This window comes from Mustela lutreola, chromosome X, assembly GCF_030435805.1.
Source record: "Mustela lutreola isolate mMusLut2 chromosome X, mMusLut2.pri, whole genome shotgun sequence".
Taxonomy (NCBI): domain Eukaryota; kingdom Metazoa; phylum Chordata; class Mammalia; order Carnivora; family Mustelidae; genus Mustela; species Mustela lutreola.
The window spans coordinates 6,321,020-6,348,811 of record NC_081308.1 but is presented as its reverse complement, the minus strand read 5'-3'; the positions used below and the strand labels follow the sequence as shown (position 1 = coordinate 6,348,811).

The window sequence follows — 27,792 nt, the reverse complement described above, 5'->3', positions numbered from 1 at the left end:
GTGGTTTACATTTCTCCTTACTAAATTATCATTTTCCTGGTTTTTTTCTTAATCTTCACATTAGACATTTCTCCCAGCTTAGCGTTATTTGAATATTCATAAGGCTGTTTATATGGATGTTAATAAATACACCGGAAGGGACTGGACCAAATCTGTGTGCTCTGTTTTGAGGTAGATGCCCTCCTCTCATACCTTGTCACATTCTTTCACTGACACTTTTGGGATTATGTAGCTGAGCATACCTACTATCACACCTAGATTTCTGTATCATATCCATTATATCCTTTTTAGACACCGTCATGTATCTTGGAAAATACCGATAGCTTGTGACCGAAAGGCATTGCCCCAGTGTATTAACCCTGCTCCCCTTTTGAAAGTGTTCAGAAAGACACCAAACCAGTGTGGACTTAGAGTGATGATGGCTTTCTTTTCTGAGAACTCCACTCAGCCAGATTTTCCACGGATATATATTTATCAACATCTAGCTTTTTCTTTTGGAAAGCCAGGGCCAGGTAGCTTCTGGATATTCTCAGCTTCTCGCATCTTGGACATTCAGCTTCATTGCTCTGAAGACCCCAGGGTGAGCATATTCTCTTCAGGACCTGCAGAGCACGACCCTGTGACCATCTGTACCTCGGCATTCCGTAGCCTTGGGTACATAAACCGCATTTTCAGATCTGAGGCTTACTTCCCTTGATAAAAGAGGAGATAGGTGAAATTAAAGGGAGTTCTTTCGGGCACCTGGCTGGCCCAGTCCATAGGGCGTGCATGACTCTTTATCTCCGTTGTGAGTTCAAGCCCCGTGTTGGGTGTGGAGATTACTTAAAAGTAAAGGTAGTTCTTTCACTTCATCAATGGTGAATGAAGCCATCAATGAATAGAAAGCAGATTGAACCAACTTTTCAGAGATTTAATCAGTGGCTAATCCTTTTTATGAAATCGAGTTCAAATTACCTTAGTTTTTTTGTTCTAGGGAGAAAAGGGATTTATAATTAGAAAATGTCCTGGAGGATGGGGTTCCAAAATTGTGCCTTTACCTTTGAAATTAGTAACTCAGGATAATCAAGCTTCCTAGAACATCTGTGGCAATTTTTGAAAAGGCAAGTTTAGCCGTTTTCTACTTAAGCCTCTGTGTACGTGAGTTGGGGTCCCTATGAATTTAGATGGTGGAGAGTCCATCCAGATGAGAGCGCACACAGATGAGCTAAAGGAAAACATCGACTGAGTGGCTTTCTCCTTCATCGCCATCACCATTGTCATCATCTCGGTTTCTACAGGTGATTAGTGGAAACATGGATATTTCACTTAACTGCAGATCTGGGCCCAGTGACAGAAGCTGAATGCTGCACAGGTGCGCCCCATCCCCTCTCTCTCTCACCTCTGGGGCATTTTACTCTCTCTGTTAGGATATTTACAGATTTCTCAGGAGAGACTTCTCTCTGTGCAAGAACGGGAAACTGCAGGGTCTTTCCTCACAGCTGGCACCGTTGTCCTGTCCGTGGACTGTACGTTGTGAGATTGCATCCTTGCACCCAGCCTTTAGTTGAGGAAGCAAGGACTAGCAACCGGATAGATAGTGACCACACTCATAGGGAACCTGCCTTGGACCAAGTACATGACGTAAATGGACTCTGGTCCAGAGCTTCTTGGAGCATGCGTCACCCCGTTTTACAGAGGAAGAGACTGAGTGCCAGAGGGGCTTAACACCCTGCTAGAGGTGGCTGAGCTCAGTCTTAAGAAGGACTCCTTCTGGGACGCCTGGGTGGCTCAGTTGGTTAAGCAGCTGCCTTAGGCTCAGGTCATGATCCCGGCATCCTGGGATCGAGTCCCACATTGGGCTCCTTGCTCGGCAGGGAGCCTGCTTCTCCCTCTGCCTCTGCCTGCCATTGTCTGCCTGTGCTCGCTCCCCCCCCCCCCCCCCGATAAATAAATAAAATCTTTAACAAAAAAAAAAGAAGGACTCCTTCTTCCCTTGCAGGGACCAGTGCCAGGCTGGATGTGGCGGGACAGTTGTCACTGAGCCGGTGAGTGGGCTTTCCTCTGTAGGACATTTAGACAGTTAACCTCCTTTTGAGGTTCCCTTGATCCCCAAACAAAGGCTGAAGCCTCCTGTGTGGAAATTTTGCCTATAAAACTGAATGCTAATTTAGGTTTGGTTGAGTTCCAGTCCTGTTTCCTTGGAGACCTGTCTTTAAATTATACGTAGGGGCGTCTGGGTTGCTCAGTAGGTTGAGTTTCTGACTCTTGATCTCATCTCAGGTCTTAATCTTAAAGAAATATATATGTATATAATAATAATACTTTTCAAATTGGGAATAGTTAGCCACTGTTTTAACAGTGTTTATATTTTAAAATGCAGTTTGAAGAGCGCCTGGGTGGCTCAGTTGGTTAAGCATCCAGCTCTTGATTTTGGCTCAGGTCGTGATCTCAGGGTCATGAGATCGAGACCCGCGTTGGGCTCTGTGCTCAGTGCAGAGTCTGCTGGAGATTCTCTCTCCTCCCCCGTCCCCTCTGCTGCCTCCTGCTCCTCGCGCCCTCTCTCAAATTAACAGAATCTTTAAAATGTAGTTTTAGAAAGCCACTGGCTATTTTTCACTTTTTATTTCTTTGTAAAGTAGCCAACAAGTACTTCTTGAGCACTTTTAACTTGCTCAGCACTGGGGAGTGGTCGCTAAGGAATGTGAGGATGCAGGAAATATGAAACATCAAGTCTAGCCAGTGAAGAAACTAGAACAGGAAGAGAAAACAATCAGAGTACAGTTACGTGCAAAATGACTTGAACTGTAAAAGTGCCAGCAGGAGAGAAACCAAAGTAGAGAAGAAAATAAAAACAAGTGACCACAACCATAGGTGAACTTTCTAAATTTTTATTTTCTTTTCTTTTTTAATTGTGGAAATTTCAAATGGACACAAAAGCAAGAAGTCTTGTTTCATCCCCCCCCGCCTCCCCCCCAAGTATTTCAAAACACATCCAGGATAGAACGGCTGAGCTGTCTTGGAGGTGGAGAGGAAGTGGAGCCAGGAGTTTGCTGGGTGGGGATCCTATGAGCAGAGGAATGTTCTTTATAGGGAAGTTGAAAGCATCAGGACAAAAAGGCTGAAACCTTGTTAAGGAATGCCCCAGTCCGGCTCCTTGGGAGTCTGTGCTGGGCCTTCACTCCCCCGTCCTGGGGAGTGTGCACCCCTTAGGCGTTGGGGGAGTGACTGGGGGCAGGGGACTGCTATGTGGAGATTGTGACAGGAGAGCAGATGAGAGGCAGTTATGAGGGCAGGTTGAAATGAGAAATGCCCGTGGGATACCCTATGAATTTTCTAAGACTATTGTAACAAGTTAACATAAGCTGCTTAAGGCCCATTTTTTTCCTTCCCAGAGGCCAGAAGTCTGAAATCAAGGTGTCAGCAGGGCCATACCCCTTCAGAGGCTCTAGGGGAGAATGTGTTCCCTGCTCCTTCCAGGGTTTGGTGGCCACTGGCATTCCTGGGTTTGTGATCCCATCAGTGCAGCCTTTGCCTCTGTGGTCACCTGGCCTTCTCTTCTGCCTGGGTCCTGTCTCCCTCTGTCGCCTCCCTGTGTTGCTCTCTTATAAGGTCACTGTGATTGCCTTTAGGGCCCATCTGGAAAACAAGGATGCTCTCTTCATCTCAGAATCCTTAATTCAATCCTGTGTGCAAAGACCCCTTTCCCAAGTAAGGTCCCATTTGCAGGTTCCAGGGTTTAGGACCTGTTATCTTTGGGGAGCGTTAGTCATCTTACTGCAGATAGGCCAGTGGAAATCACTGGGGTGTTGCAGGACGGTGAAGGGTCTCCTGTCCTTAGTTTGGAAGCATTGTGGCTAAAGTGCCGCTGTTCCTGCTGGTAGTTCAAGGGCTCATGGGAGCCACAGATCTGCCAGTCCCGAGGTTGGGGGGTGGGGTGGGGTGGGGTGGGGTGGGGAGAAGGCTTGTCCCACCCTCAAGCCAAGTGAAAACTGCTCCCAGGAGTCCCTCGTAAAGATTTGGGGTATCTACAGGACAGAGGCTGGGATCTCACTCTTGGGTGGCATTTCTGGAAGTGCCATTGATTACTGTTCCTTGTGCAGACATGCACAGAGGGCAGCAGAGGGACAGAGGGCTCAGGAGCATGTGTGTGCGCCCTCCCAGTCCACCCGGAGAATGTCGCCACATACCCGATTTTCCCGAAATTGACCAGCTTAGGGGGCAAACTCTGGCCTGAGCCAGGACTACTACTCAGGCTGACAGGTCCCATTTGCCCAGATCCAAGCAGGGATTTTCAGTGGTGACTTCTTTGCAAGAGGCAACAGTTATACTTAGGGAATGGGTAGTGGGGGGCATAAATCATCTGTTATCATCATAGTTTGTGAGATGTAATCAAGGTCTCAAGGTCTGAGTAGCTCCCTTAGTCATGCAGATGTGTAGGCCCCCAAGTCTAGCTCTCATTTCTCTCTCCCTGGGGTGCCTGTATGAGGTGGGGGATGTTGCTTTCTGAAGAAGCCAGGGGTTTTTGGGAGGGTAGAGACCAACAGGTTAACCCTGTTCCGAAACTCAAAAAAAAATTTTTTTTTTTTTTTTAAAGATTTTATTTATTTATTTATTTGTCAGAGAGAGAGAGAGAGAGAGGGAGTGCGCGAGCGAGCGCACAGGCAGGCAAAGGGGCAGCAGAGGCAGAGGGAGAAGCAGGCTTCCGGCTGAGCAAGGAGCCGGATGTGGGACTCAGTCCCAGGACGCCGGGATCACGACCAGAGCCGAAGGCAGAGGCTTTAACCAACTGAGCCACCCAGGCGTTCCCGAACTCAAAATTTTAAGGAGAGTTGATGAGAGGAGGAAAAGCGGGGTAAAACGGAGTTCCATGTGTGGGCCGTGTCAGCCACCCTCCATGGGAGCTGAGGTCAGAGGCAGAGTGCTGGCTGCCAGAGATCAGAGCTCAGAGCAGGGCCTGGCGGACACCGAGGGAATGGGAGTTTTGACACCAGCCCGGCAACCTCACCTTCATTTAAAACATTGTATCTGGGGAAGATTCTTTTCAAATCTCAAATACCTTCCCTGACCCAGCCTTCTTATAATTTGCCAAGGACATTGCAGGATAGAAATATGATACCTGAGTCCCAGATACTATCTGAGTGGTTCTAGTGAAAGCCAACACAGCAATTTTCAAGCAGCAAAAAATAAGTCTGTGTGTGAGATTTCAAGACATCCTTGGACATACTCTCTTTCCAAATACAGCATAAACCTCCCTTGCTATGATATCGTGTGTGTGATTGTGGAATGTCTTTTTATTTTGTACTCCACATTTTGAGAGAGAAAAACCCAGAGTAGGGACGCCTGGGTGATTCAGTCTGTTAAGCATCTACCTTTGGCTCAGATCATGATCCCAGGGTCCTGGGATTGAGCCCTGTGTGGGACTCCCTGTTCAGCGGGGAGCCTGCTTCTCCCTCTGCCTCTGCCGCTCCCCCTGCTTGTGCTCTCTCGCTTGCTCTCTCTCTCTCTCAAATAAATAAAATCTTTAAAAAAAGAAAAGGAAATACCTGTTACTTCTGCGAGGCTCTCAGAGAAAGCACAGGGGACTTGGATCTTTGTAACAAGGTCCTTCACAGGGGTAACCTGTGGCTCAGTGGGTTAAAGCCTCTGCCTTCGGCTTAGGTCATTATCCCGGGTTCTGGGATCGAGCCCTGCATTGGGGTCTCTGCTCAGCAGGGAGCCTGCTTCCGCCTCTCTCTCTGCCTGCCTCTCTGCCTACTTGTGATCTCTGTCAAATAAATAAAATCTTAAAAAATAAAAAACAAGGTCCTTTGCAATGCCTAGGCAGCCCCTCCAGGAGCACACTTGGGGGGCCGTGGCATAAAATAACAGCAGCCAGGGAAGTCACACGCTGCGGAGCTCAGTAAATGTTCCCGCGTTCCCTCCCTCTCACCCGCCAACACGGCCGCAGCCACACAGACATGGAGAAAGGGGCCATCTGTACTTCCTTAGAGCTGGGATAATTCAGCTGTGGGAAGGAGGGGCCTGGAAACGGAAGCCACTGCGTCTTTGGTGTTGGAGGGACTGTTGATTCGGGTGCGGGGAAATTCCGTCGCTGGCCACGGGCCAGAATACTTGTTTCTATTGAATCTTTTCACCTGAACTTCAAGGAATGTAGACGTCTTTGCCCAGCAGCAGAAATAACAGGAAGGACCAGAAGCTGGCTGGCTGAAGGGTGTTAAGAGTTTTTACTACAATGCACAGATGTCTTCCAGGCAGACATGGGAAGTTTCTAAACACTTTATTGGTCGGGATGGTTCCTCTTGCGTAATTATACATGTTGGAAGGGCCACAGGAAATACTGTGTGATTAACTTCAAAAGTAAATTCTGTTGGAACAATCTGAGGTTTCCAGAGAGGTTGCAGAGGTACTGCACGGAGCCCCTGCGTCCCCTTGACCCGGTCTGTTTCTGGTCACTGAACTCCTGTTTGAATTTCCCCAGCTGGCACGTGCGTGTCCTCTTTTCGGTCCGCAGGGCTCCACTGTGCACTTAGTTTCATGGCCCCTTTGGTCTCCATCATCCCTTCGTTTTCGTGACCTGGAAGTTTTGAGGAGGACTGGCCAGGTGTTTTGCAGAATGTCCCCCAATTTAGGCTTGTCTGATGTTTTCTTGTGACTAGACTGGGTTATGGGTTTGGGGGAAAACACGTACACAGATGATATGGCCTTCTCCGCACACCACGTCACGGACTCTGGACAACTACATGGCTTGTCGCTTGTGACTGTCACCTTATTACATGGGAAAGGAGGTGGCTTCCAGGTTTCTCACTGTCAAGCTACAGCAAGAATTTTCCCTTTCCTGGCTAACTCTTTTAACAGCTTGGGTTTGGGGCACCTGGTGGCTCAGTCCGTTAGCGCCTGCCTTTGGCTCAGGTCGTGATCCCTGCTGGGATGGAGCCCCACAACAGGCTTCTTGCTCCGCGGGGAGTCTGCTTCTCCCTCTCCCCTGCACTCACGCTCTCTCACGCTCGCTCACTCTCAAAAATAAAATCTTAAAAAACAAAAACCCAAGAACTTGGGTTTGATAATGCATGGGTGTTCTGTGGGAAGTCACACTGATTCTGTGGTATCTACCACATTCATACCTGGACAGGCTATCCTTAAGACCAAATAAAGATGCTTGATTAAGTCAACGTAAAGCACATTGAGAGCAATGGAGTAATTGTGAAAGAGACCTTACAGCTTGCAAAGGCAAAAATGTGTAGGGTTTGGGCCTCTAAGAATCAATTTCTGATTCCTGTGATGGACTAAAGACATGTCCTAAGTTTGGGAAACTCGGGGTATACACATGGTTTCCTCTGGATGTTCAACCATGGGCAATGCAGTGAAACCCAAAAATACAGCAGGGGGAGAGCCATTGCATTTAAATGATCAGAGGACCGGCGGACCCCCGTTTTCTATGTTAATGTCTTTCAGCCCTTCTGAAACTGACACACGTGCCGTAGCGTGGGTAGCAGACAGATGTTTCCGCAGTGTTCACGGCCAGGTTGACGTAAGGGTATATTATCTCCCAGCACACTGTGTTTCTAACCACATGCCGAACCCTTGAGGTTAATGTGGGTTTCCTATTCCCTGCCCGTGGCCACTCGAGTACCAGTGAAGCAGTCATTTCAAAATTAGCCCACGTCTGAGTGTGTTTCTTTCTTTTTATTAAATATCCGCAATTGACACTCTCATGTAGATGAAAGCCGCAGAGCATGTAATAGTCCTCCCAGAAATGATCGTCCTTTCGTTTCGCTGTATCAGTATAATGTGCTGCGAAAGAAACCTCAGATTTGATCCAAGTTTGAAATAGGTGACATGTACCCATATGTGTACATCCTCAGCCGCCCCCCGCCATACTTCCTTGCAAAGTGCAGTTATGGTCTCATGACTTCAAATTTGGCCACCTGTGACCTGCCTCCAGCTTCTCAAACGCCGACTCCTACTTGCTTCAGAGTGGTGGGGTGAGAAGACGTCTTTCCGTGGTCCGACTGGTTCGTAGCCGGTCGTGGCTGACTGTTCATTCCGTTTCCCCTCCAGAGGAAGTGCTTATGGTGTAGTCTGCCTGGATTTGATTGTCACTTCTACGGCCTCCATGACCTTAGACAAGTTTCCTCACCTCCTCTGGTGCCTTAGGTGTAAAAACAAGATAAAAAGCTGAGCCACAGGGTGGAGGTGAGAGTTAAGCAAGACCTTGAGTACTTAGTGCTGTGGGTTGGGGAAGGCAGTGAGGTAGTACTAATGCTAGATGATTTAACTTTCTCTTCTCAGAACACAGACCCCACCCCCGCTCCCTCCCACAGCACAGTCTGGTCTCCTCTCTTCTCCGGCAGAGACCACATAGCTCAGACTCAGTCTGCCTGTTGCAGAACTGGAGATGTGCTCTTAGACACTCTTTCTCAATCTGTGAATTCCTGTGTTTCTGTCAGAGGAAAGAGCAAGGTTCCTTCAAGCCTAGACTCTCCTGGTTTCGTCAGGGGAAGTCCGTACTCTACCTGGCAGCAACCACAGAGCAGGCTCCTTGAGCTCTACACCTGGGTTCAAAACCCATGCATTGTGTGGGGTGTGGCGGATAGAGAAAGGGGTTCAATGTCAAGGTGTAAACCACTGCGACTCTTTTTACTCTCTTAAAGCTTTATAGCCAATCCTGAGCATTTTTGTTTGTTCTCCAGGGTCAGATTGAGCAAATTTAGTTGTGGATGGAGGGCGAAGTCATCTTTCCAGCCCGCTAACACATTCCGTGAGCTCCAGTGGGCAGCCTTGCGGCTCTCTAAGGAAGCCCTCAGGTGGCCGACACTCACTCAGCCAACGCTCTTGGAGTGCCCGGGAAACCAGACGTTCCTAGGATTTGAGGTGCCCACCCGAAGGATTTGAGGACCGCCCTTCCTGGTTGCCTGACAGGAGTGGGTGCTCCATTGTTCTTGTGTGGTCAGATAACCCTGAGGGGTCGCTGTGGTGGACAAACATCAGGATGCCCTCCCAGGGCACCCCGCCTGCTGGCAGCCACACTCCATTGGGTGCGAGCAGGACCCATGATCCACTTCGAAGCCATAGGATGCGGCAGAGGTGACGGGACATCCGCTTGGTGATTATGTCGCAAAACATTGTGACTCTCACTTGGTGGATTCTTCTTGCTGGCTTGAACGAATGAAGCTGCCTTACTGGAAGCTGCCTCGTGGAGAGACTCATGTGCCAAGGAATGGAAGGTGGCCCCCGGCCAACAGTCCATGAAGAGTGAAAACTCGTCACTGAACATGGAAGCACGTGCTTGGAAACAAACGTTTCCCCGCTTGAGCCTTCAGGTGAGACTAGCCTAGTCAGCATCTTAATTGTAGCTGTTGAGAGATCCCAAAGTGGGAGACCCAGCTAACCCACACCTGGACTCTGAAGCCACAGAAACTGAGAAAATAAGTGTGTTGTTGATTTCCCATCTGGCACGTAAGGAGCTTACACTCACCGCTTCAGCCTAACAACCAAAACCTGAACGAGCCAAAAAAATCATCTCTTCGTAGATCTGTTAGTGAAGCGAGGTCACAGAACAAACTGTGGTGCGCCCCCCCCCCCCCCCCCCCGGCAACTGAAAGGACAGGCAGATGCAACAGCCACAGCTTCCTGAAGCTGACACCCATTGGCTGAATCTTCTACAGGAATCGCTGCGGAGGTAGGAAATTGTGAACTGTAACTGACTGGTTGCTGGAGGCTCAGTGTAGACGTCCCCACGCTTTTGTGAGTTTCACCTCCTGGGGCTCTACCAGGTTCTCCCAGTGAAGACTGGAGAAAAGATTGCTTGGGTGTCCTGCAGAGAGGGGAGAAGGGCCATTTTTAAGTCTGCTGGAGCATTCTGTTGTTCTGAGCAGGACCTACCCTCAGGAGAAACTTGACCCTAACCACCCTGGGGGAAGGAAATCCCCAACCCCACTAACGGTCTGTTTATCCAGATTCTTTCTACCCAGACTTTTTTTTTTTTTTTTTTAAGGGAGTGAGGAGCAGATTGGGGAGAGAGAGTCTTACGCGGGCTCCACAGCCAGCGAGGAGCCTGGGGTGGGGCTCAGTTTCACAACCCGAATATCGACCTGAGCTAAAACCAAGAATCAGCCCCTTGAGCCGTCCAGGCGCCCCCATGTCCAGCTTTAAACAAAGAGCTGCCAGGCATGCTAAAAGACAATAAACACAGTTTGAAAAGACAAAGCAAGCATCTGCTCTGTACTTGGGGATGTTGGAATAAATGTCTTTTGCTTTTGGCTGCTATAATTGGGTCATTTGTTACGTAGTGTGGATTACTACAACCACAACCATTTCTGCAAGTCCTGTGGGATGGAACCCAAGTCACCCTTCACAGGACTTCCCTTGACAGCAAATCTGTGCTTGGTCCCCCTTTCAGGATCACATGGTTCTGCCCCTTCCTGCCTTTCCCTGGAAACTTCCCCATGCATCCTCACCTCGGGGTCTGCGTGACAGGTTCCAGCCGCTCCCACAGATACCTGCTGCCATCTTTGCGCACGTGTGCGATGTCAAATCTTTCTATGCATCTTGCATCCTTAGACGCTAAGACTGCACATCAAACTTCAGAAACTGTCCCTCCTGGTTTCTAACCAGCTAGTTCTTTGGGGTTTTTAAAAATGACTTTATTTATGGATTTGAGAGAAAGTGAGAGAGCACAAGCAGGAGGAGTAGCTGAGAAGCAGGCTTCCTGCTGAGCAGGGAGCCCGACATTGTGATGGATCCCAGGACCTTGGGATAATGACCTGAGCTGAAGGCAGACGCATAAGCAATGGAGCTACCTGGGCACCCCAGTGTTGTCCTTTTTTTTTTTTTTTTTAACTTGGAGATAAGACATTCAAGAACATGTATACAGTCAAGACATAATTTCAAATTGGAATGGATTTACTAACTTTTGATTGGATAAGTCATTTCCAATCGTGATTTTAAAAGCACAGATACAGGGCGCCTGGGTGGCTCAGTGGGTTGGGCCGCTGCCTTCGGCTCGGGTCATGATCTCAGGGTCCTGGGATCGAGTCCCGCATCGGGCTCTCTGCTCGGCAGGGAGCCTGCTTCCTTCTCTCTCTGCCTGCCTCTCAGTGTACTTGTGATTTCTCTCTGTCAAATAAATAAATAAAATCTTTAAAAAAAAAAAAAATAAATAAAATAAAAGCACAGATACAGCTTTTTTAAAGTCAATTTGGGTGCCAATCAAGGGTGTGTAATGCTTTTACACTTGTTAAGAGATTAAGAGATAATCTTGAGTGTGCCTTTAATGTATGTGTGTGTGTGTACTTTGAAAGCCACTCCAAAGACAGATTTATGTAAAAGAATTTGCCTTTAATTGCCCTTGTGTGTTTGTCGATTGAATTCAAATACACAGCTGAGCACTGGGCCTCAAATCTATTACATTCTTCTTTTGGGCATTAGAAATAGTCATTAAAAAGAATTTTCTCTTTTTGAGCTGAAAGGCCTGAATGTCAGCATCTAGAATCCAGTGAATTGAGCTGAAAAGCTAGTATTCCTAATTATAAAGAGTGATACAGAAATGTCTTCAGACATGTAAATGCAAGGGTAATTGTTTCTTACATGAAGAATAGTAGAATTACTTCTGCTTGCATGCACATCCCAAAAAAGCATATAAAATGCTGCTATGGATGGAAAACACTGCCCTTGACTTAACTCACCACCGAACTGTCCTTACTAGTTCATGCTGGTCCATTTACCTGTGGCTCCATTCTTTCAGTTACTAAAACTTTTATTTTAAAATTTTCTTTATTTATTTGAAAGAGAAAACACAAGCAGGGGAAGTGGCAGTGGGAGAAGGAGAAGCAGACTCCCCGCTGAGCAGGGAGCCCAACATGGGGCTCTATTCCAGAAGCCTGAGATCATGACCTGAACCAAAGGCAGCCAGGCAGCTGAGCCACCCAGCTACTCCTAAATATTTATTTTAAAATCATAGTGTTCGCGGGGCGCCTGGGTTGCTCAGTGGGTTGGGCTGCTGCCTTCGGCTCGGGTCATGATCTCGGGGTCCTGGGATCGAGCCCCGCGTCGGGCTCTCTGCTCCGCGGGGAGCCTGCTTCCCTTTCTCTCTCTCTCTCTCTCTCTCTCTCTCTGCCTGCCTCTCTGCCTACTTGTGATCTCTGTCTGTCAAATAAATAAATAAAATCTTTAATAAAATAAAATCATAGTGTTCGCTACTCATCTCACAACAGGTTCACATACATTTTTGTTTTCCTTTTTCCTGGGTGTTCAATCATCAGTGTCAGTTACAGCTTTCTCTATAGTTGCAGCAATTCTCTACAATTGCTTTTGGTACATTTATGGCATCACACTGTTCACAAACAGTTGTATTTTCTTTGCAGAATGGCTGTGCTCCAGCACATCTTGCTGTGACTTGAAAAGTCAGGGATGCTTGGGGGGCTCCGTTGGTTGAACGTCTGTCTGCCTTTGGCTTGGGTCAGGATCCCAGAGCCCTGGGATCAAGTCCCGCATTGGGCTCCTTACTCAGCAGGGAATCTGCTTCTCCCTCTGCTGCTCTCCCTGCTTGTGCTCTCTCTGCTCTCGCTCTCTGTGTCAAATAAGTAAATCTTAAGGAACCAAAAGAATAATCCAGTATCTGTGAAGCAAATCCCACTTGCCTTCTACTTGAGGCTTACTTAACAGCGGGTTAGTAGGCTTTCAGAAGACCGCATTTTAGATCGTGTTTGAAGAGGTGGGGTCGTTTGTGATAAGATAGGCATGTTTGAAGACACTGAATCGCTCACCTAAGCAACACAAGCTTCGAGCTAGAGCCTCGATAGGCGTTGTCAGAACCCTGGCCTCCAGACCAGGGTGGATAGTCTTTCTAAGCTTCTATCTGAGAACCTTGTCAGGCCATTCTCCCTTCCTCAACACAAAATCACTTTTGTCTGTCTCTCGCCGTCCTTAGGCATCATCTTCCTCTCCCGTTTGCTACCCTCTCTCCCCAGCATCCTGCCTTCTGTTCCAGGTGAGTCCCAAACATTTCTCAGACCCTGGGGCTTTGGGAACCAGAAGGTCGGCCGCAGCTCCTCCGTGCACACCCTCCGCTTCCGTCCCTGACTGGCCATTTGCATTCAGAATGCTCTTCGGGGACACTGGATGTTGACAGTTTTCTGCTATTTTGAACGTGGCCTGGTGGTTCCTGTTTTTAGGTTGAGATACAAGCTCTAGGACATTGCTGCTCAAGTAAGAGCCACGGAGCAGCAGCACCCACATCTCTGGACACTTGCTAGAAACAGTTTCGTGAAACGTGGGGCCTCGCCCAGCCATGCAGACAAGCAGAGTCTGGTTTTCAAGGAGATCTGCAGTGGGATGCTCACTGCACTTGATACGTTTTATTCCCAGCTTTGAGATCATGTAAAATTGTTTTAAGGTTTTATGTATTTATTTGAAAGAGAGATAGAGGTCACAAGTAGGCAGAGAGGCAGGCAGAGGGAGAGGGGGAAGCAGGCTCCCTGCTGAGCAAGGATCCTGATGCGGGACTCGATCCCAGGACCCTGGGATCATGACTGGAGCCGAAGACAGAGGCTTTAAACCACTGAGCCACCCAGGTGCCCCATAATATTTTTGGGTGTGTGTGAGTACAGTTCCATTTTAAACCATACTCAATCCCTATCTCTTTCCACCCTGCACCACTTCCATTTCTCATTAGTTCATGAGGCATGGACAATGCCTTTGTCCTTTGTGTAGTCCCTCTCTCTTTTTTTTTTTTTTTTTTTTAAAGATTTTATTTATTTGACAGAGAGAAATCACAAGTAGCCGGAGAGGCAGGCAGAGAGAGAGTAGAGGGAAGCAGGCTCCCTGCTGAGCAGAGAGCCCGATGCGGGACTCGATCCCAGGACTCTGAGATCATGACCCGAGCCGAAGGCAGCAGCTTAACCCACTGAGCCACCCAGGCGCCCCTTTGGGTAGTCTCTTGATTAAGGCCTGGTAACACTCTTATTCAGTGGATACAGCCTATCTCTTGAGCTCTCCAGTTTGCACGTGGCACTCAGTAAATTCCTGTTGAACTGAAATCATTTGAAAGGCCCAGATGCTGCTGGTCACCAGACGGACCCCAAGCAGGGCTCTGGCTGCAGCAGCCGAGATTCTTCCATCAGAAGAGCAGATTCTTAGCCTGGGTTTCTTAGAAAGCAGAGCTTGAGGCAAATTTTGTTCTATGGGAGAACATCCTGGGATCCCTGGACAAAAGGGCAAAGCAGGAAAGGAGGAAGAGCAAATTAAAGGTGGCGCATTTCTGAGTAGACCATCAATTCCTAAGAAACAGCTGTTTGCTAAGGGCTGTATGTAGCCTCTGCTCAGAAACTTACACAAGGAGGGAGGAACTAAGACCAGTTTCTCCGCCCACAGCTTCTTGCTTCCCATCCCTCATTGGCTTGTTTGCCCGCCCCACTAGGTGTTAACCTTCCTGCATTTTGGGCTTAGGCACCCAGCCTTGTGGGGCAGCTGCTGAGTAAGCCAGGGCCCCTGTGGGTAGACCTACAGGAGCCGAGATGTCTAGGTCTCCACTGGTTTTGTAAATAAAGTTTTATTGGAACACAGGCATCCCCATTAATTTACATACTGTCCACAATCAGTTTAAGGATCAGTAAAACCCACCTGCAAGGCTCATTCCCTATATTAAATAAGACAATGGGGACACCTGGGTGGCTCAGTGGGTTAAAGCTTCTGCCTTCGGCTCAGGTCATGATCTTAGGGTCCTGGGATCGCCCCGCATCGGGCTCTCTGCTCAGCAGGGAGCCTGCTTCCCCCTCTCTCTCTGCCTGCCTCTGCCTACTTGTGATCTCTCCCTCTCTGTCAAATAAATAAGTAAGTACTAAATAAATAAGACAATGAACGCAGAATGCAAAGCATAGAGCCTGCCCACTGATGGGCTCTGAAGACAGTGGGATTTTGTGAATCGCCCCCTCCTCACTAATGCTGCTGCTACAGGTACATCTCAGCAGACCCTCCATCTGCCTCCCCTGCCTCCTGCCCTCCATTCTGTGGCAGACCTGAGGCTTTCCCCCAAAACTCAGTCCTCTAAATTCAGACCTCTAGGTGTCAGGGGGTTTTCCAGGAGAATCAGGTTGTATGAGAAACCCCCAGAGCCGCCTCCAGCGGTTAGTGTGCGTGATCAAGTGTGATGGCAAGCAAGGTGTAAACTGTGCAGCAAAGTCAGGACAGTGGAGCATTTCCTGGGCAGCCCAGGATGAAAGTGCGAGGTGGAATCCGGCTGGTAAACTGAGAAGGAAGGTGGAAGGCGGTGCTGAAGGTCATGACACAGATACCCCCCATTCAGGCTTGGCTCACTGGCTTGGCAGTAGCATTGTGTTTCTCACATCTGCATATTTCCAGATGTTTCCACTTTCCGTGTGTGTGTGTGTGTGTGTGTGTGTATGTGTGTGTGTTACCTGTCTACCTTTTCACACTGTAGTTGCACTCTAGCACAAAAATTTTATCTGTTTGTTTATTATTTATTTTATTTTAAAATTTATATTTTATTTATTTATTTATAAAAGTTTTATTTAAAATCAGTTAATTAATATATAGTGTGTTATTAGTTTCAGGGGCAGAACTCAGTGACCCATCAGTGGCATAGGACACCCAGTGTGCGTCACATCCCGTGCCCTCCTTCATGCCATCACCCCACACTGCTCCCCTCCAGCTACGCTTAGCTGTTTCTTAGAGGTAAAACTCTCTTACGGTTTGTCTCCCTCTCTGATTTCGTCTTGCTTTATTTTTCCCTCCGTTCCCCTATGTTCATCGGTTTTGTTTCTTGAATTCTGCATAGAAGTGAAATCATATGGTAATTCTCTATCTCTGATTGACTTAACTTCACCTGGCGTAGTATCTTCTAGTTCCATCTGGTCAGTTTTATTTCTTAGACTCGTTCCAAGTTCCCTCCTGACAGCTGAAGTTTAGTCTCTCATCCAGCCTTTCTCAGGTTTGCTCTGAGGTCCACCTGTCGCATAATCATCTGAGCCCATCTGGCCTGGCACTCTTCATCTGTAGTAGTCCCCTCCCCACCCCTGCGTGCCCCCCTGGAGCCTCAGCCTTGACTCCTTGGCACCTGAGTCATCCAGAGCCCTCAGGTTTGCATGTGGGGAGCAGGGAGGCGGGCTTTGTGCAGTTTGGGTGCGAAGCAAAGATGGAAGTGCTGTCGCACTCGTGTGTGGGTTGGCCACTCAGACCCTGGGCATCAGGGCCAGTGTACAGATCCCCCGTTGTCATTTTTATCTTTGAAAGCACATTTCACACACTGTCCTCCAGAAGCCCTTTCTGTTTTCCAAGAGCAAAGGAAGGTGGGGATCCACAGTCCAAAAACAGATAGCAGGATTCATGCTTTCTGCGGATGTGTGGGGAGAACTCCCATGATGTTTTGCAAGCAAGTACGTCATCCCCAAGAGCAGTTAAGGTTTTAACAATGTCAGTCTGTTCCAGAATCCTATCAAAGCAGCTGCCCCTGCTCATAGATGCGCCAAGTCGGATCCTTTTGAAGTGCTGGGGTCTACAGCCTTCGTTAAAGGCCCGGCTGCCCATCTGGCAGCCTGAATTCCGACAAGGAAGCCCAGACCTGTGGTAGCTGAGCTCAAGCCTTGCCTTACTTAAAGTTGCAAAGCTGGGGGTGGAAATGTATTAAGCAGCTGGGTGGGAGGGCATGTGTTTGCATTTAAGTGTTTCATGAGCTGGGGGTGGGAACAGTGGGAGGTTGCCTTCCCTTTGGTTGATTGGGAAAAACCTGGAGAGGGGCCCACTTATTGGGGTCAGAGATCAAAGGGTGGCTGCTTGGGCTTTGCCAGTGGGCCTATTAATTTATTAGAGGATACATCTCATAGGGTTTGGGGGCGTTGTTTTAAATAAAGCTTTGGTTAGTAAAGTCATAACCTAGATGGGTTTTTTTTTTTTCAACCTTGAGTTTTTGTTTTTTAACTTCACCAGTATGTTTACTGTTGTCATTAGTGATCATGTAATTTTTAAATTAAATTAAAAAAATTTTTAAGTAATGTCTGCACCCAGTGTGTGGCCGCAGCTCACAATCTGTGATCCACAGCCCCATGCCCCACGGACTGAGCCAGCCAGGAGCCCAGTGAGGATATAGTTTTGAAACTTTTATGAGTGCAGAAGAAAGCTTGATTTTCAGTGCGTAGTGAAGCACACAGAAACAGTTAAGAAATCTGAATAAACTTGAATAACTTTTAAAAAAAAACTGTAATTACTCTTGGAAAGCTTATTTGGAATGCCCAAAGCTATGTGGAAGCTGAGTAAAAACGGAACACCGAACAGTAAAGTGCAAAATAGGTCTGTGTCTCGTTAGGCGAAGCGCCCCCGTCTTTGTTCAAGATTTTGAATGTCCACGAAAACCCTTTCGCTGCGGGATTGTGTCCGTGGCGGCCGAGCACGAAAGGGCGCCGTTTGAACCCCTCGCCTCAGGGTTGATGAACGTGGTCCGCTGCCCGGAACGCTTCGGAATCAGGGAGGTCGGCTCCCAACCAGGGAAAGGCTGGCAACGGAGGCAGGTTTTTCTGGTCAGGTCAGGTAAGGCGAGATGGCCGTTTTGGCGAGGGCTCGAGGGAAGTGGACAAAGCTGAGTCGCCCGGCCTCGGGCGCTTCTCCTTCCCGCAGCACCCCCCTCCTCCTCCTTCTTCCCCCCTCCTCCCCCTCCTCCTCCTCCGCCTCACCCTCGTGAGACCTCGTGGCGTTTGCGGAGGGCGCACAGCCCCTGCTGAGGCCCGCGCCTTCTCCGCACGCGCGGGGGGAGCGGCCCCGGGCACATGATCCCCCCGCCCCCGCCCCCGGCCCGCCCAGCACCTGACTCCGGCGGGCCGCTGGGGGTCCGCGCACACCCGAGCAGCGGCGCTGAGCACGGCCCATGGCCTCCCCACGCCTCGGAACTTTCTGCTGCCCCACGCGGGACGCCGCCACCCAGCTGGTGCTGAGCTTCCAGCCGCGGGCGTTCCACGCGCTGTGCCTGGGCAGCGGCGCCTGCAGTCTGGCGCTCGGCCTCCTGCAGCTGCTGCCCCGGCGCCGGTCCGCGGGTCTCGGGGCCCCCTCCCCAGCCCCGCCGGCCTCGGCGCGCTCCGCTGCCTCCGTCCGCATCCTGCGCGCCGTCGCCGCCTGCGACCTGCTCGGGTGCCTGGGTAAGGCGCGTGGTCCGCGGGTTGGGACCTGCTCTGCGCCCGGGTGAGGGAGCACTGCCCGCGGGTTGCGACCTGCTGGGTCCCCGGGTGAGCGTGCTTAGCCCGCGGGTTGGGACCTGCTGGGTGCTCGGGTGAGGGAGCATTGCCCACAGGTTGGGACCTGCTGGGTGCTCGGGTGAGGGAGCATTGCCCACAGGTTGGAACCTGGTGGGTGCCTGGGTGAGCGCGCACGGCACGCGTGTTGGGACTTGCTTTGCGTCCGGGTGAGGGGGCACTGCCCCCGGGTTGGGACCTGCTCAGTCCTCAGGTGAGCGCGCACGGCCCGCGGGTTGGGACCTGCTGGGTACCCGAGTGAGGTCGTACTGCCCAACGGTTGGGACCCGCTCGGTGCCCACGTGAGCGCGTGTGGCCCGCGGGATGGGACCTGCTGGGGTGTTCGGGTGAGCGCGCACGACCCGCGGGTTGCGACCTGCTAGGTGCCCGCGTGAGCGCGCGCGGCCCGCGGGTTGGGACCTGCTTTGCGGCCTGGTGGGGGAGCATTGCCCGCGGGTTGGGACCTGCTGGGTACCCGAGTGAAGGAGCACTGCCCGCGGGTTAGGACCCGCTCGGTGCCCACGTGAGCGCGTGTGGCCCGCGAGATGGGACCTGCAGGGGTGTCCGGGTGAGCGCGCACGGCCCGCGGGTTGCGACTTGCTAGGTGCCCCAGTGAGCGCGCGCGGCCCGCGGGTTGGGATCTGCTTTGCGGCGGGGAAGGAGCATTGCCTGCGGGTTGGGACCTGCTAGGTGCCCGGGTGAGCGCGCGCGGCCCGCTAGTTGGGACCTACTCGGTGCCCAGATGAGGGAGCATGGCCGGTGGGTTGGGACCTACTCGGTGCGCACGTTGGGCAGGGTGTCAGCTGCGTGCTAGGAGGGTCGACGTCGAAACCGGAGGCGGCTCTCTAGGGACCGGACTGGGGGGCCAGGGGACTCAGCAAAACAGGATAGGCAGTTAAAATTACGCCTGGGGGACATTTGTTGAAGGTAATATACCAGTTTCTAATGTTTGTTATTGCAAACATACTAGGGAAACTTTAGAAGGGGTGGTTAAGAAAAACCCAGATATTGTGAGGGACCCATAATTATTCTGCTAGTGAGATTGATAGTATTTTGTGTATACACACAAAATCATTTCCAAAATGATTTAGCAGAACCAGGAAGAACTCTTGATGTATATATCTCTAATATATATAAATAGATATGTTTTGTCAGGCTTGGGTTTCATACCACAGGTGGCCAACTACAACCCCTGTGCCAAACCCTGCTGGCTGCCTGTCCCTTTCTGAGGCCCAAAAGTTTTTTTTTTTTTTAATCAAAAGAAAAATCTTTCCTGGTTTATAAATATTCCATGAAATTTAAATGTCTGTGTCCTTCAGGACAGTTTGGTGGGAGCACAGCTGTGCATCGCACATAAAATCATCTTGGTGCTTGTTAATTCAATCAGATTGGTTTTCTTCCTGATGATGCTAAAACTCACAGCTGAGCACATCACAGAGGTGGATGTCCTCAGAGTAATTGTGGCCCATAAAGCCTAAAATATTTTTAATTTGGCCCTTTACAGAAACTTTGCCATCCCCTTTAAACATGCATGGCAATTTTTACAGACTTCTAAACTAGATAGTGCTGAGCATTTGTTTAAGGGTTTATTTTGGAGAATTTCTAAGAAACACAAATCACACAGACTATATAATGAACCCCTGGACCCATACCTCACTTTATCTACACTCCATCCTGTACCAACTCTTCACTGCATTGATTTAAAGCAAATCCCAGGACGTATGTACTTTCATCTATACAGATTTCAGTATATAGCTGTGAAAGTAAGAAGGAAGCGTGTATGTATACCCATATATGTTACAGGTAGTATTATCACCTTAAAATAATGAAAATCAGTTTTTTTTTAAAAGATTTTATTTATTCATTAGAGAGAGAGCGTGCGCGTGCAAGCACAAGCTGGGAGAGAGGAAGAGGGAGAAGCAGACTCGCCACCGAGCAGGGAGCACAATGGTGGGCTCGGTTCCAGGACCCTGAGATCATGATTTGACCCGAAGGCACATGCGTAGTACGTAACTGGCCGAGCCCCAAAAATCAGTTCTTTAAGGTCACTACTGTGTGTTTAGTTGTGTCATAAATGCTGTTTTACAGTTGGTTGGTTTAAATCAGGATCCAGATACAGCCCACACTTTGCAGTTGGCTGACAGGTGCTAACCATTTTGGAATTGTATTTTTCAGTAAGTTTGCTTCTGAAGCAAACGCTGTTTATGGCATTGGGCCCTGAGGGGATGGCAGCAGCTTATTCCGCACCTTGAGCACATAGCAGTACAGGTCACTGTGTCTCAGGGCCCAGTTCTCCATTCTGTGCTCTTGTGCCTGGAGACCCTCAAGGACCTTGACTTCCAGTAAATGCTATGGACCTCTAGTCACTTTCTCAGACTTGAGGAGTCAGACAGGAAGCAGTACTTCCTTTCTGTGAGGGATAAAATCATCTTGGTGCTTGTTAATTCAACCAGATTGGTTTTCTTCCTGATGATGCTAAAACATTTTGAGAAAGCATCTTTTATTTTTTTTTAAAGTTTATACGTGGGGCTTGAACCCATGACCCTTAAGAGTCAAACGCCCTGAGGACCGAGCCACCCAGGCACCCCTAGAAAAGTATCTTTTTTTTTTTTTTTTTTAAAGATTTTGTTTATTTGAAAAAGAACACAGAGTGAGAGTAAGAGAGCACAAGCAGGGCCAGAGGTAGAGGGAGAAGCAGACTCCCCACCAAGCAGGGAATCCCACTTGGGGCTCGATCCCAGGACCACGGATTATGACCTGAGTTAAAGGCAGGTACTTAACTGCAGAGTCACCCAGCCAGCCCTGGAAAAGCATCTTAATAGCAATTTAGGATCCGTGGAATGATATTTGTATATACTCTCCCTTTTAGAAGGGACATACGTGGTGTTAACAAGTGAGCAGAGGCATAATTAAGGGGAAGGCTTGGTGACTAACACCTCCCTGGAAAAATAAATACTTAAAATGCCTGCCTCATAGGGCAGAGGTTTTTCTCAGTTTTATTTAGATGTAATTGACATACAGTCCAGGAAAATTTAAGATCTAGAGCATAATGACTTAACATACACGTGTGGTGAGATGTTTACCACCGTAAGTAGACATTCATCCGCTCACATTGATACGAATGTAGGTAGGGCATGTATTGAGTTCAGAGGAGTGCTCGAAGCGTTCTTGATACAGCATTCTGCAGAAGAAAAGCATTATTTGTGAGCAGTGCTAATAACGAGAAGATAGATCGCGAGTTTTTTTGGTGTCCATAGTTCCTTTTTAGTGGTATGTGGCATGATATAGACTTTGTATCGTACTTCATGGTGTGTATTTGGTTATATACTGCACATTATACAGAGGGTATTTTTTTAAAGATTTTGTTTGAGAGCGACAGAAAGGACAAGCGGAGGGGGGGCGGGTAGTGGGCAGAGGCGGAGGGGAAGCAGACTCCCCACTGAGCAGGGAGCCCTGAGTATATGCAAGCCTCCTGGGATCATGACTCGCGCAGAAGGCAGACGCTCAGCCGCCGGTGCTGGCCAGGTGCCCGGTGTTTGCCGGTGGATCGGACAGTGTATATCTGGCGCTAGAGTGTGCAGGGCGAGCTTGCTGGTGGGTTACAGTGTCTAGTAACATATCGCGAATTGTGTATTTAATAGCGTCTTACACATGGTGTACGTGTGCACGAGGACACAGTGTGTAACTTCATAGTGTTTACAGTTACCCTCAAGTATCGTCTCACGGAGCCTGTGCTTCCACAAAGCATATCACGTCACCTTCGCATAGATCTTACGGGCGTGTTATACTGTTTTGAGGAGAATTAGTTATTCGGGTCCAGTAGCAAAGAAACTTAAAAAAATAAATGTCAAGAGCAAGTTGCCAAGAGCTACTTTGTGAAAATCTTAAATGCGTTTTTTTCAGGGAATGAAAGAATTATCTCTTCACATTTCAGAATTGTGCTTTTTCAGTCATTTTTTTCCTGTGAGGAGTGTTAATATGGACATTAAAAATAGCAAAGAAGTAGATTGTTGTCCCCATAAGGGCTGCTTCGTATGGAGGGAACAAGCCGCGACATTCGGGTAGGACCGCGGCTGATGGTGGTTCAAGTCGAAATCGAAGTGCCTGGGCTTGCTCTGTGGCCGAAGTAATTGCTCCCTGGGTCTCCCGTGGTTCTCCGTCTCTCTGCATACACTTGTGTGTGTGTTTCTCTCCTCCGTCATTTCTTTTTCTGTCCCTTCCTAGCTGTTCATCACTCTGTCCATCTGCCTACCGCTCCCAAGCCGGGGCACCGGGCCAGCCGCCCGCATGGATTCGGATGGCCGCGAAGTGCCGTAGCTCGCCGGCAGCCACGGCCCGGCTCTCCGCAGGCTCGGTTGCCCCGGGGCACTGGGGTCGGGAAGCAGGCGCTCTTCTTCCCGGCTGCTGGGAGGTCGGTGGTCGGCTCCCAGCACCTCACGATGCCCACGTCCTTCTCCACATGGTGCCTCGTCACGCAGGCCCCTGGTCCCGTCACACCGTCACGAGAAGGGTGAGGACAGTGCGGTACGATGTTGGGGCAGAGGCCATGATGATGTTGGGACAGTGTCCGTGACCGTCCGGTGTTCTAGTTCTATTTTATTATCGTTGCTAGTGTCTTATGGTGTCTAGTAAACTGCTCTGTCCCAGGAACACACGTGGCGGAAAAACACAGATGGGATTCAGTAGGGTCTGCGGTGCCAGCCTCCACTGGGGGTTCTGGAATGCGTCCCCCGCGGGATGACCGTATCCGCTCTTTCTCTCATAGGTATTGTGCTCCGGTCTGCAGTGTGGTTGGGATTCCCAGATTTCGTTGACAACCGCTCCGACGGGAATGGGACGGACGTCTGGCCGGCTGCGTACTGTGTGGGGAGCGCAGTGAGTGCACCTTCCTTTCACCGCCGCCGTCTCTCCTCTCTGCCCCTCTCAGGCTGCCATCCTCAAAGTGTGGTCTCTGGCCACTGGGGTTTGTTAGGAATGCAGATTCTCAGAGTCTGCTGCTCAGGGTTCTTTGGGTGGGTGGGGGGCATCTGCCAAGTACTCAACCCTCCAGGAGCTTGTTTGTGGTGCCAGATGACAAGATGATAGGTCTTAAGGTTTGTAGTGTCCCGAGCTCCCTTTGGTTCCCCTTCAGGGGTATGCAGCATGATAAAGGGGGCTCCTGCCACCTGCTTCCTTCTGAGGACCCCCTGGAGTGTGGCTGCTCTGTGCCCCCCCCTTCTAAGCACACATAGACCATCCTTACCTTAGCTGCAGCTAAAGCCAGCTGGCCAAAAAGAAAAAGAGAGAAGGCAGTTACTGATGTATTGGGTGTGTACTGCTTGATAAAACCTGCGTGGAAATGTACATCTGTATCCTGCTCTGTGCACCATGCCGGAGCAGAATTCTCTGCTCCTGCCTCCTGCCCACTCCGCTTCCCAGCTGCGTACGGGGCAGCCTGGGTCTCCCCATGGCACAGCCCAGCAGGCACGCCGGCCCTTGCAGCCCGTAGCGTGCCGAGCCCCTTCCTGGCCGCTCCTGGGAAGTGCTTTCTGGCCCCTACCCCTTCGTTTTCAATGAACAGCTGCTCCTTTGCAGACGCCATGAGCCCTCAGGCCAGCGTGGGCCTCCCAGCTGAGGCCTTCATTGTCCTGGCCTGTGAGTGTCCCGGAAGGCAGGCCTGGCCCGTGCACATCCCACCCTTGCGTCCCCAGACCATGCACGCGTCTCTGGGTGGCTTCCCTGTCCTGCTTCCCGACCTCACAAGAAAGAGGCATCTGCCGGCTCATCTCACGGACGGGGCCATCCGCTGCCCATTTCCGGAGCTTTGATGCAGGCTCTTCCTGATTACAGATGTGGGTCCAGCTGCTGTATAGTGCCTGCTTCTGGTGGCTGTTCTGCTATGCGGTCGACGCCTACCTCGTGATCCGGAGATCGGCCGGACACAGGTACATTCAGAGGGAACAAGGAGAGCTTTCTGCCCAGCCTCTGTCGTGTGAGGAAGGGCTGGGGGCACCCCGAGGGCTCTGGAATGTTCTTCAGTATGGCAGACACAGAATGTTAGCCGGCCCCTCTGCGAGAAATGTCTCTGGCTCCTCATTGGTACAAAAGGCTGAGGGCAGATTCACAATGAGGATGTTTAGACCATGACCAGTCATCCATAAATTGCATGTTTGCATTCTGGACACTTACTAAAGAAGAGTCGGCAGGAATACAGGCAGTTTTTGACAATATAAAAGTTTGAGGAGACAATCTTTGCAGTGCGTATTGACATGTTATGCCAAACTTGGAACCAGAGTACCGGAGCTGCCAGGAGCTGCTTGGGGAGAAAGGGCCCCAGGGGTGTGGCCCGTGCATTTGTCCCTGGCTGGGCAACTGTGAGCAAGTCGCTTGACCTCTCTAGACTTCCGTCGTGCCGGCCATGAGACCGTAGCCCCCATCGGGTCCCGGGAGACGCTGTGCGATGCTGCGTGTGAACGGTCGAGAACCGGGCCTAGCACGTCGTGGGCTCTCGGGAGCTGTGTGCTGGGATGTGTGTGCGTGTTGGGGGACACAGATACAGAGAACCTAAGTGAGCAGGGGAAGCCACGTGGCAGGGTGGAGTGAGCGCCCAGGTCCCCTGACTCTTGGTCCAGGAAGCATGTGTCCCCCACTTTCCCATGGAACCCTTGTATGCTTACTTCTTTTTTCTTTTTAAGTTTTATGAAGTTCACCCATTTAAGTGTATAAAATCCATTGTTCTTTAGTTTAGTTATAAAATCGTGCAGCCATCACACCAACTAATTTTATGACGTTAGTCATCAACACCCCCTCCCCCAGGCTCTACCAGTGATGAATTCCTCCCCCCACCCCCCAGCGCCTGGCAACTGCCAGTCTGTTTCTGTCTCTAGCTTTGCCTAATCTGGGCATTGCCTGAAAGTGAAATCATTGAACATGTGACCTTTCGTTGTCGGCTTTTTAAACTTAGCGGGCCATGGTCAAGCTTTCCGTGTGTTGCAGCACCGTCTGTTCTGTGAGCTTCTGAATACTGCTCTGTTGTATGACAAACTACATTTTATTTAATTTTGAGAGGCCAAGCATGTGAGCAGGGGAGTGGGGCGGCGGCGGAGAGAGAGAAGGAACAAGGAGAGAGGGAGAATGTCAGGCAGGGTCCACTCTCAGCCCAGAACCTGACATGGGGCTCGATCTCATGATGCTGAGATCATGACTTGAGGTGAAATCAAGAGTCAGATGCTTAACCAACTGAGCCACCCAGGCGCCCTTGGGTGTACTGCATTTAAAAAATAAATGTGTGTGTATGTGTATCTATGTATATACATATTTTTTTAAGATTTATTCATGTGACAGAGCAGCAGAGGGAGAAGCAGTCCCCCTGCTGAGCAGGGGGCACTGTAACAGGGCTGCATCCCAGGACCCCGGATCATGACCTGAGCCGAAGGCAGCCGCTTAACCCACTGAGCCCCCCAGGCGCCCTTTAAATATATTTTTTAAGACTTTATTTTGGGGCACCTGGGTGGCTCAGTGGGTTAAAGCCTCTGCCTTGGGCTTGGATCATGATCCCAGGGTCCTGGGATCGAGCCCCACATCAGGCTCTGCTCAACAGGGAGCTTGCTTCCTCTTCTCTCTGCCTGCCTCTCTGCCTACTTGTAATCTCTGTCTGTCAAATAAATAAATAAGATCTTAAAAAAAAAAAAGACTTTATTTTATTTTTTAATTTTTTAAAAAAGATTTTATTTATTTGACAGAGGCAGGGAGACAGTGCGAGAGGGAGCACAAGCAGGGGGAGTGGGAAAGGGAGAAGGAGGCTTCCTGCTGGGCAGGGAGCCCCGGGTGGGGCCCAGTGCCAGGACTCTGGGATTGTGACCTGAGCCAAAGGCATCTGCTCAACTGACTGAGCCACCCACACGCCCTTAAAGATTTTATTTTAAAGATTTACTTATTTATTTGAGAGTGTGCATGTGTAAGTAGGGGGAACAGCAGAGGGAAGGAATTTCAAGCAGATTCCCCACGGACCTCAGAGCTGGTCTTGGGGCTCCACATGGGGTGTGATCACAGGACCCATGAAATCACGACCTGAGCCGAAACCAATAGTCAGTTGCTTAACCAGCTGAGCGGCCTTTTCCCAAAATGTTTGTGAGATGTCTCACTGAAGGATATTGGAAAAACAGTCTGGTTGCATGTAGTCGTGAACAGCAAAGACGTTTATGAACTGTGTTACTTCCAGATGAACTGGCGTGAGGAAGGGGAGGAAGATGAAGCTTAATCTGGAGTATTTCGTTCCAAGGTGAAAAAAACTTGGGAACCAAGCAGAAAAGAAGAGAGTTTCAACACCGTAATTTAGGTCTGTGACCCATTTAAAAAATTCTCTTTTTAACTAATGTCCACACCCAGAGTGGGGCTTGAACTCACAACCCCAAGATCAAATGGTCTGCTTTGTCCATTATAATTATTTTTAAGATGTTGCATATTTATTTTATTGTGGGGGGGAGAGCAGAGGGAGAGAGACTCTCAAACAGACTCTGTACTGAGCATGGGGCCTGACACGGGGCTCGATCCTGCGACCCTGAGGTCATGAGCTGAGCCCAAACCAAGAGTTTGATGTTTAATTGCCTGAGCCACTCAGGAGCCCCAGTGATCCATTTTAAATTAATTTTTATGCAGGTGAGGAAAGGGTCAATGTTCATGCCTTTGCATGTGGATGGCCACTCGTCCCAGCACCATTTGTTGAATAAATTTTACTTTTTTAAATTCTTTTTTAAAGGTTTTATTGAAAGATTTTATTTTATTTATTTATTTGAGAGAGAGAACGAAACGGAGGCATAACTGAGGGAGAGGGAGAAGTAGGCTCCTTGCTTGATGTGGGACTTAATCCCATGGTCCTGGGATCTAGTCATGTGTAGGGCTTCCTGCCCATTGGGGAGGCTGCTGTTCCCTCTCCTCTGCTGCTCCCCCTGCTTGTGCTCTCTTGCTTTGTCAGATAAATACAGTCTTAAAAGGAAATAATCATTGGTAGTCCTCATGTGTCCTCATCATTAACTTGGGTCTCTCTGGCTTGAAGCTTAGTGTTTATTTTTGTGCTTGTTCCTTCCACATTTTTACTTAGCTCGTAAACTTTTATTCATCTGAACAGAACCTGTGTACTCGTGGTTTTGAAAATTCTGGAGGTCAAAGGCAGCCAACTAGATAGGTCTGTGAAGATTAGCTTTGGCTATGTAAAATACAGAAAATAATAGTGACTTAAACCAGATAATTTTTCTTCCATTCTAAAGGAGGCTAGAGGGGGGCACGTGAGTGGCTCACTCATTGGGCATCTGCCTTCAGCTCAGGTCATGATCTCAGGGTCCTGGGATCCCAGCCTGCATTGGGCTCCATGCTCAGCGGAAAGCCTGCTTTTCCCTCTCCCACTCCTCCTGTTTGTGTTCCCCTCCTTGCTTTGTTTCTCTCTCAAGTAAATAAGTAAAATCTTTTAAAAAATAAATAAACAAAAGAGGCCAGAGGTAGGCAATCCAGGGCCCTTACGATACATCAGGGACCCAAGTTCCTCCTGTTTTCTTGCTATGTTGTCGTATTGTGTGACTTCCAACTTCAAAGTATCATGGCCCGA

At 49.5% G+C, this 27,792-nt stretch overlaps 1 protein-coding gene across 6 annotated transcripts in view; it reads left to right on the top strand.

Moving 5' to 3' along the window:
* Positions 1-27,792, top strand: part of GPR143 (G protein-coupled receptor 143) — a 57,228-nt gene that overhangs the window by 2,080 nt on the left and 27,356 nt on the right. For 4 of the 6 annotated variants that reach the window (XM_059158301.1, XM_059158306.1, XM_059158304.1 and 1 more), the window contains 2 exons: positions 22,978-23,087; positions 24,042-24,136. In XM_059158301.1, the coding sequence (XP_059014284.1) occupies positions 22,978-23,087; positions 24,042-24,136 (205 nt within the window). Of the gene's footprint in view, positions 1-17,798; positions 18,120-22,977; positions 23,088-24,041; positions 24,137-27,792 lie in introns of those variants that run through there. The other 2 variants (XM_059158305.1, XM_059158307.1) reach the window with 2 other exon arrangements.